The following is a 10059-nucleotide window of genomic DNA, read 5'->3' as shown; positions in this document are numbered from 1 at the left end:
GTTTTGCAAACTCAGTGAGTGGTTTTGCTATAAGTCTGAATAGTTTTAGAGATTGTGCTACAGGAATCACAGTTAGGGTTTAAGCATTCAGAAAAAACTGTAAGCATGTGTGCAAATGTCCGATGGATGGATGGACCTTTATTACAGTTTTTTCTGAATGCTTAAACCCTAACTGTGATTCCTGTAGCACAATCTCTAAAACTATTCAGACTTATAGCAAAACCACTCACTGAGTTTGCAAAACTAAAAGCACAAAAACTGCTTTGCACTCAGTTTGCAATTTTGTAACACACACTTTGCAAAACTGTAGGCACAATTCACTGCACAACACTCAATTACCAAATTTCCAACACACTCCTAGCAAAAGTATACACATGTATGGCTATCATTAACACTAATTTGCCAACTGTCTGGCACACTTTCACATGTGAAAACTTTTTTAGATAATTAGTTCACTTTGCAATCAGCCTAAGCACTATAATACAGGTAAGCTGTGTGTGCGGAGAACAATGGAGGGAGCAGAAAGAGTGAGAAGTAGAGGAGGCCGAGGAAGAGGACGTGGAGGTGAAGAAGTAGGATGAAGAGGACGACAAGGACAAGGAGGAGCAAGAGGAAGATGAGGAGGGGGGAGAGGAAGATGAGGAGGGGGGAGAGGAAGGGTAGGAAGAGTAAGAAATAGAATTGCTGATGACATCAGAGCTACAATAGTGGACCATGTAATCAACCGTGGAATGACCCTGAGGGAAGCTGGCCAACGGGTCCAGGCTAAACTGAGCCGCTACACTGTAGCAAGCACCATAAGGACATCTTGAAATGAGAATCGGTTAGTACAGTCACTTTGCACAAAGATTTGTAGCACTGCCATATGCCAATGAGAAACACACCAATACCATTGATGTAAAAATACTGAAATTGTTACTTTACAGAATTGCTAGATGACCAGATGCTGGGGCAGAGGAAGCATGTTCACTGCAGACCAAGTAACCCATATAGTCATTATGGCGATTGCAAATAATCCTATACTTGGAAATAAACACTTGTGTTTGTTTTGATGTGTTTGAATAAACAGCAGTACTTGAAGTTTGGATCCCTCTATGCTTATGGATCTATGACAGAAGTATGAGCTCAAACTGACATAGCCTACCTTGTGCACAGAGAAAGCAAAAGCCAGATGTGTTTTGTATTCATACCATCAGTGTGCATTGTGTGCTTAGTAGATGATGGCTTGTGTGTACTGTTTGATACGGAAACACCATTTTTACGAAGGTGTGAAGAGTTAATCTAGCTGTGTTTGCTTTTGCAAGAGAACTACAATGTTTTGATTATTGGGTGACAGGTTTTCTTATTTGTGTGAAGAGTTTTGCAAAATTAGCCAATAGTTACAAAAAATGTGCTTAAGCAATCAGAAAAAACTGTAATCCCTCGGGTCGGTTCCTCTGGGAAATTCAGTTTCCAGTAGCACAGCACCGACAGAAGTTGCATGTTACAGATACGCTAAGGGAAATGAGAGTAAGGATATAAGCACACAGCCCCACTCCACTGACGACCTGCTGCTGGTCAACACCCTCAACGACTTTTACTGCTGGTTTGACGAGACATCAAGCAGCCTTGACACCTCCACCTTCCCCAACAATAGAGACACTTTGGTCCATCATCCCCCCCACCTCCCCACTCCCACCAGCACAGAGCCATCACCACCATCAAAGACTTCACCCACAGGAGCTCCCCCCTCACTCCACAGCTATGAGGATTTCACACCACCTTCTCCCACTACAACCCTTCATATTCATGAAGCAGATGTGAGGAAGCAGTTTAACCCTTTAGACCTACCACAGAACCAAGTCTGCCTGAGCTTATCGTTATATTTTTACATGTTGTAGTGCCATTTCTGGGAGTATTTCAAGTTGCTATACATCAATACAACCATTATATCCCAAATGTTTATTTTTACACAAATTTCTAGTTAAAGAAATTTCAGAGGTTCATCCCTCAAAATTGGAAATGTAAAAAAGTTGCATAAAACAGTTTCCAAATTAATTTTGAGTGTCTTCATAGTTTTATTTTTGAGATACACCAATTTGTATATACTGCAGCCACCAACTTTGAAATTCTCATTTACATGACTTATTTAAACATTCTCGTCTTGAATGCAAAATTCTTAAAAACATATTTTATCCTTTTAAGAGTAAATAAATCTGAAAGCTGTTCCATCCTAAAAGAGTACAACAATGTGTAGTTTAGCTTTTTGAATTTGTCACATGTGTGGAAAAGCATGAGTGAGTCTTTCTTTCTTTCTCTACAGGAACACAGAGAGAGTTATTCTCTGTACTGTAAGGACACATTCAGCATTGTGCAGTAAATCCAGATCAGCCCAGTTAAATGATTACATGGATGTGAGTGTGATCGTCAGAGCAGCACTGATCAGTGTCAGGTTATAATGACCAAGGTGTACACAAACACTAAGTTTGAGTGTGTGCAGTGAGACTTCAGTCAAAGCATTTAACTGAGGTGTGAAAAAATAAGCTGAACTCTACAGCTTGTTGTGGTCCCCTGTGGCTTGACACGCCTTCCATCTGTTCTCCAGCATTTTAAATTACAGTCATAAAATATCTCCACATGTTGCTCCTCTTTCTCACTCTCTGCAGTCCAAATGCGTCTTCTGAGCACATCTGAGTCATGTGACGGCACAGTAACAAATCCCAGCAGGGCAGGAAGAAGGGGGCGGAGCAAAGTGCGTCTGCCGCATAAGAAGAGGTGTTCACACAGACAGAGCTGTTTTTTCATCCACAGCGAGTAAAGAAGTGAATCTACAGGAGAGAAACAAACTAACGTATCGATCAAAAACCACTACCAACGTCTGGATCGATATCTGCATCGATCCGCCCATCCTTGTCTCCTGGATCGTAGCTGAGATCAGCGTGAACCACGTGGGTCTCTGCTCCCTGATCTGTTTCCTGTGTTTGGAAAGAGTTCCAGCTTCATCACGGAGTTTCTCTCGGTTTGTGGGCTCATCTAAAGGTAAGCACCGAGCTAACTTCAACACTAGATTTACTAACCCTGCGCAAATTTGCAGAAATCCCCTGAACCCAACACCTACTAGAATTACTGACTTTTTTATTTTCTGGTGAAAGTCCCGAGGTGTTACAGTTTTTTCTGTATGCTTAAGCACATTTTTTGTAACTATTGGCTAATTTTGCAAAACTCTTCACACAAATAAGAAAACCTGTCACCCAGTAATCAAAACATTGTAGTTCTCTTGCAAAAGCAAACACAGCTAGATTAACTCTTCACACCTTCGTAAAAATGGTGTTTCCGTATCAAACAGTACACACAAGCCATCATCTACTAAGCACACAATGCGCCAACTGCACACTGATGGTATGAATACAAAACACATCTGGCTTTTGCTTGCACAAGGTAGGCTATGTCAGTTTGAGCTCATACTTCTGTCATAGATCCATAAGCATAGAGGGATCCAAACTTCAAGTACTGGTGTTTATTCAAACACATCAAAACAAACACAAGTGTTTATTTCCAAGTATAGGATTATTTGCAATCGCCATAATGACTATATGGGTTACTTGGTCTGCAGTGAACATGCTTCCTCTGCCCCCAGCATCTGGTCATCTAGCAATTCTGTAAAGTAACAATTTCAGTATTTTTACATCAATGGTATTGGTGTGTTTCTCATTGGCATATGGCAGTGCTACAAATCTTTGTGCAAAGTGACTGTACTAACCGACCCTCAGGGTCATTCCACGGTTGATTACATGGTCCACTATTGTAGCTCTGATGTTATCAGCAATTCTATTTCTTACTCTTCCTACCCTTCCTCTCCGCTCCTCCTTGTCCTTGTCGTCCTCTTCATCCTACTTCTTCACCTCCACGTCCTCTTCCTCGGCCTCCTCTACTTCTCACTCTTTCTGCTCCCTCCATTGTACTCCGCACACACAGCTTACCTGTATTATAGTGCTTAGGCTGATTGCAAAGTGAACTAATTATCTAAAAAAGTTTTCACATGTGAAAGTGTGCCAGACAGTTGGCAAATTAGTGTTAATGATAGCCATACATGTGTATACTTTTGCTAGGAGTGTGTTGGAAATTTGGTAATTGAGTGTTGTGCAGTGAATTGTGCCTACAGTTTTGCAAAGTGTGTGTTACAAAATTGCAAACTGAGTGCAAAGCAGTTTTTGTGCTTTTAGTTTTGCAAACTCAGTGAGTGGTTTTGCTATAAGTCTGAATAGTTTTAGAGATTGTGCTACAGGAATCACAGTTAGGGTTTAAGCAATCAGAAAAAACTGTAATCACCCCTGCTGAGATTTGTACAGGTCATATGCTCGATTCACATCCTGCTTTTGTTGTGCAAAGCATCCATTGTCTTTGAGGCCTGGCACATTTGCTTTTGCATACACATACAAGCGCTGCAAATCTGTGTTTATTTGACAGTGTAAGACAAAAGCAGCAAAAATAAAAACTGTACCAAGAGTACAGTCTTAAACGCTCACTATACAAACAATCTGGAGACATAAATATGGACACGTGTATTGAAAAATATTGATATATATATATATTAGGGCTGCCACGATTAGTCAACTAGTCACGATTACGTCAACAATCAAAATCGTCAACGACTAATTTAATAGACGACACGTCGTTTGAAGCTGTGTGTGTGTGTGTTTGTATATATGTGTATGTATATATATGTATATGTATGTGTATATGTATATATATGTGTATATATATATGTATGTATAAAAGAAAAAACACCCAGCACGCCCCTGCGGGCGGTTTATCCTTCAAGCTCAGGTCCTCTACCAGAGGCCTGGGAGCTTGAGGGTCCTGCGCAGTATCTTAGCTGTTCCCAGGACTGCGCTCTTCTGGACAGAGATCTCCGATGTTATTCCCGGGATCTGCTGGAGCCACTCGCCTAGCTTGGGAGTCACCGCACCTAATGCTCCGATTACCACGGGGACCACCGTTACCTTCACCCTCCACATCCTCTCGAGCTCTTCTCTGAGCCCTTGGTATTTCTCCAGCTTCTCGTGTTCCTTCTTCCTGATATTGCTGTCATTGGGAACCGCTACATCGATCACTACGGCCGTCTTCTTCTGTTTGTCTACCACCACTATGTCCGGTTGGTTAGCCACCACCATTTTGGTAGGATTTCTGGATATCAGCCACCTCCTCTATCTGCCGGTGGTACATACCGTGCAGGGGCCTGTCCTTCCATGATGGTTCCTCGTCTCCCTCCTCTTTCTTGGGTTTCTGCTGCCTGAGGTATTCACTGAGCACTCGGTCAGTTGGGGCCATCTTCCCAATGTATTCTTGGATGTTCGTTGTCTCATCCTGGACTGTGGTGCTGACACTCACCAGTCCCCGGCCCCCTTCCTTCCGCTTAGCGTACAGCCTCAGGGTGCTGGACTTGGGGTGAAACCCTCCATGCATGGTAAGGAGCTTTCTTGTCTTTATGTCAGTGGCTTCTATCTCCTCCTTTGGCCAGCCTATTACCCCAGCAGGGTACCTGATCACGGGCAGGGCGTACGTGTTGATGGCCCGGATCTTGTTCTTACCATTCAGCTGACTCCTCAGGACTTGCCTGACCCTCTGCAGGTACTTGGTGGTTGCAGCTTTTCTAGCGGCCTCTTCATGGTTCCCATTCGCCTGAGGGATCCCCAGGTACTTGTAACTGTCCTCTATGTCTGCAATGTTGCCTTCTGGTAGTTCAATCCCCTCAGTTCTGACTACCTTCCCTCTCTTTGTTACCATCCGACTACACTTCCCCAGTCCGAACGACATTCCAATGTCATTTCTGTATAGCCTGGTAGTGTGGATCAGTGAATCGATGTCTCGTTCACTCTTGGCATACAGCTTGATGTCATCCATGTACAGGAGGTGGCTGACAACTGCTCCGTTCCGTAGTCGGTATCCGTAGCCAGTCTTGTTAATGATCTCACTGAGGGGGTTCAGGCCTATGCAGAACAGCAGTGGGGACAGAGCATCTCCTTGGTAGATCCCGCACCTGATGGTGACTTGTGCTATGGGCTTGGAGTTGGCCTCTAGTGTTGTACGCCACATCCCCATTGAGTTCCTGATGAAGGCTCTTAGGGTCCCATTGATCTTGTACAATTCTAGGCATTCCAGTATCCAGCTGTGGGGCATTGAGTCATAGGCCTTCTTGCTCTCTGGTCTTCCTAAGAAGAATATTTCAACTTTACAACTCGGCAGGTCGCGTGCTGACGAAGACCAGAGGGCGGGCCCACATTACACCGGTTTTAGAATCGCTGCATTGGCTCCCCGTGTGTTTCAGGATCAATTTTAAAGTTCTTTTATTGGTTTTTAAATGTCTTAATGGTCTTGGGCCTTCTTATCTCAGATCTGCTTTTACCATATGAACCCTCGCGGACCCTGAGGTCCTCTGGTATTGGCCTTTTGATTGTCCCTAAAGTCAGGACACATACTCACGGAGAGGCAGCTTTTCAGTGGTATGGTCCTCGTCTGTGGAACAGCCTGCCGGAGGAGCTCAGGGCCGCAGAGAACGTACATGTTTTTAAGAACAGGCTCAAGACCCACCGTTTTAATTTAGCTTTTACTTAGCGTTTATTTATTTTATGCTTATTTATTCTATCCTGTTATTTTATTATTAATTTAGGCTTTACCTAATATTTATTGATTTTATTCTTATTCATTTTTTAATCTTCTTACTCTATTTATATGTATATTTATATTGTATCCCGTTCTTATTTATTTTATCATTTTACCCTGTATATAGCCTATTGTGGCATATCTCCAGTGTTTCCTCGGAGGGGGCTCTCTGCACCGGGGCTGTGATCGACCGTGGCTGCTGGGTCTCTGGGGGTCCTCTCAGCCTGGCTGGGGGGCTCCTTTGCCTCCCTCCTGCTGTGTGCCCAGCCTGGAGGCTGCGGTCTGTGACCGGCTCCCGGTGCAGACGGCTCCCTGTTATAGTGTTTCCTCACTTGGCTCATGTGAACCCAGCCCAATTTTTACTCTTTAAGTGTGCATGTGTGTGTGTGTGTGTGTGTGTGTGTGGGTGGGTGGGGGGGTGGGGGTGGGGGAGATATGTGTGTATTCACATCATTTATGTTAATGAGAGTGTGGGGAGTGAGTTGGAGGGTGGGGTGGGCTGCTTTTAACTATGTAAAGCACTTTGTGCTACATTTTTTGTATGAAAAGTGCTTTATAAATAAAGATTGATTGATTGATTGATTGATTGATTGATTGATTGATTGATTGATTGATTGATTGTAATCAATCCAGGCAGTGCACAGGTTGGTCAGTCTGGTCTTGCAGTCTCGGCTGACTGTTCTGTCTACCAGTAGCTGGTGTTTTGCGCCTCTGGTATTCTTGCCAATTCCTTTCTGTGTCCCACTCATGTATTGACCCATGTGCCTGTTCACCTTAGCCGATATAATGCCTGACAGGAGCTTCCATGTAGTACTGAGGCAGGTTATTGGTCGGTAGTTGGAGGGGACCAGTCCCTTCTTGGGGTCCTTGGGGATCAGGACCGTCCGACCTTCGGTTAGCCATTCCGAGTGTCTCTCGTTAACTAGCAGCTGGTTCATTTGTGCTGCCAGACGCTCGTGGAGTGCAGTCAGCTTCTTCAGCCAGTAGGCGTGAACCATGTCGGGCCCTGGTGCTGTCCAACTCTTCATACTGGGGACCCTTTCTTGGATATCTGCCACTGTGATGGTTACTGGACCCTGTTCAGGGAGGTCGCTGTGGTCTGCCCTCAGATCCAATAGCCACTGAGCATTGCCGTTATGGGTTGCGTCCTTCTCCCATATGCTCTTCCAGTATTGCTCCGTCTCTATCCTTTGGGGTGCTGTTCTCTTATTATTATTGTTCCCTTGCCACTGAGAGTACACCTTTGCTGGTTCTGTGGAGAACAGCTGGTTTATTCTCCTGCCCTCTATCTCTCTGGTGTACCTCCTCAAGCGGCTGGCCAAGGCTGTGAGTCTTTGCTTGGCAGTTTCCAAGGCCTCAGGTATGGACAGCTTGCTGTATTTCTTATGCACCTTCTTTGTTGCACCTTTCTGCAACTCCGTTAGTTGGCTAAACTCGCTCCGTGCTACTTTGATCTTACCCTCTAGCCTCCTTCTCCATGGAGGGTACTACCCCTTGTGGCTGTTCAACTTGTAGCCAAGCATCTCACTGATCACTATATATATATATATATATATATATATATATATATATATATATATATATATATATATATATATATATATATATATATATATATATATATATATATATCCTGTGCTAATCTCTCTGAGCAGGCGTACAGGCACTTTGGAGGCCAAATGTCTCTCACCTTTGCCCTAGAAACAAGTCTATTATTTATCTGTGTCTGTAAGTGTGTTTGCATTGACCCTCAAAAGACTGAATGCCAACTCTCATGAGCACATTTGCAATGTGTGTATGAAAATAAGTATAACTACTTATTTAATAAAAGGTCACAAAATACCACTAATAAAAGGCCGGTTAGAATAATGTATTTCCCACAACTCACTGCCTCTGTTTGTATCTCTGTCACTGCAGGACCAACGTGGATCGAGAAGTCAGCGCTCTCAGGAGCCCGACAAATTCGTTGAAGAAAGAAGTGGAAGAAAAAAATACTGTGACGAGTTTGGGAAAGATTTTACTGTGAAAGCTTCCCTAAAAATGCATCAGGTCATTCACACCAGAGAGAGACCGTTCAGCTGTGACGAGTGTGGAAAGTCTTTTTCCTCGAAGAAAGCCCTAAAAAGACACCATCTCATCCACAGTGGACTTAAAGCGTACAGCTGTGATGAGTGTGGAAAGTCTTTTACCCACTCTGGAAACTTAAAAGCACACCAACTGATCCACACTGGAGAGAGACCATTCAGCTGTGATGAGTGTGGAAAGTCTTTTACCCACTCTGGAAACTTAAAAGCACACCAACTGATCCACACTGGAGAGAGACCGTTCAGCTGTGATGAGTGTGGAAAGTCTTTTACCCACTCTGGAAGCTTAAAAACACACCAACTGATCCACACTGGAGAGAGACCATTCAGCTGTGATGAGTGTGGAAAGTCTTTTACCCAATCTGGAAGCTTAAAAGCACACCAACTGATCCACACTGGAGAGAGACCGTTCAGCTGTGATGAGTGTGGAAAGTCTTTTACCCACTCTGGAAACTTAAAAGCACACCAACTGATCCACACTGGAGAGAGACCATTCAGCTGTGACGAGTGTGGAAAGTCTTTTAGCAAGTCTGGAAGCTTAAAAATACACCAACTCATCCACAGTGGAGAGAAACCATTCAGCTGTGACGAGTGTGGAAAGTGTTTTACCCACTCTGGAAACTTAAAAACACACCAACTGATCCACAGTGGAGTTAAAGCGTACAGCTGTGATCAGTGTGGCAGAGCTTTTACTCACAGTAGCAGCTTACAGAGTCATCTAGTTACCCACTCTGGAATTAAGGCATACAGCTGTGACATTTGTGGAAAAACTTTCAGCCGGATAGGGAGGCGAAATACACACCTACGCATTCACACCAGACATGATGTGTACAGTTGTGATCAGTGTGGCAAACACTTTGCTACAAACACAGAGTTACGATGTCACATGTTTACCCACTCTGAGGAGAGCCCTTATAAATGTGACCTGTGTGAGAAGACTTTTAAATCTCCACATTCTCTGAGACGACACCAACAGATCCACACCAGAAAGATTCTACAAGTGCAGTTACTGTGAGGTATGTATTTTTATGTTTATCTTGTCAGCCCGACTGTTTGAAACAACTCTGCTCATCAAATTGTGTTAGCATGTTAGCAATTCTACTGCATGGAAAGGCAGCTCTGAATGATTATTCAGACTCTGATCACAGGTTTTTAGGGATAGTGTTTGAGAATTGTATTACTGTTATTGTAGCATTAAACTAGTATTAATTTAATGTTTTTACTCTTATCGTTTTTATAGCACATTAAATTGAGCTGAGTGTGATAATGTAATCAATAAAATGTAGTTGGACTTTGGCAGAGATGCTCTTTATTTCAGGCGACGTTCAGGATA

At 43.5% G+C, this 10059-nt stretch overlaps 1 protein-coding gene across 4 annotated transcripts in view; it reads left to right on the top strand.

Moving 5' to 3' along the window:
* Positions 1–2565: 2565 nt before the first annotated feature.
* LOC113029840 (uncharacterized) overlaps positions 2566–10059 on the top strand; it is a 272650-nt gene continuing 265156 nt past the window's right edge. Inside the window, exons 1-2 of one of the 4 annotated variants that reach the window (XM_080306300.1) lie at positions 2566–3018; positions 8560–9742. In XM_080306300.1, the coding sequence (XP_080162426.1) occupies positions 8683–9741 (1059 nt within the window). In that variant the 5' untranslated portion in view covers positions 2566–3018; positions 8560–8682 and the 3' untranslated portion in view covers position 9742. The remainder of the gene's footprint in view (positions 3019–8559; positions 9743–10059) is intronic. The other 3 variants (XR_013911389.1, XR_013911388.1, XR_013911387.1) reach the window with 3 other exon arrangements.

This window comes from Astatotilapia calliptera, chromosome 9 (assembly GCF_964374335.1).
Source record: "Astatotilapia calliptera chromosome 9, fAstCal68.1, whole genome shotgun sequence".
NCBI lineage: Eukaryota > Metazoa > Chordata > Actinopteri > Cichliformes > Cichlidae > Astatotilapia > Astatotilapia calliptera.
The sequence above is the reverse complement of the archived record's forward strand: the minus strand, read 5'-3'. Positions and strand labels throughout refer to the sequence as shown.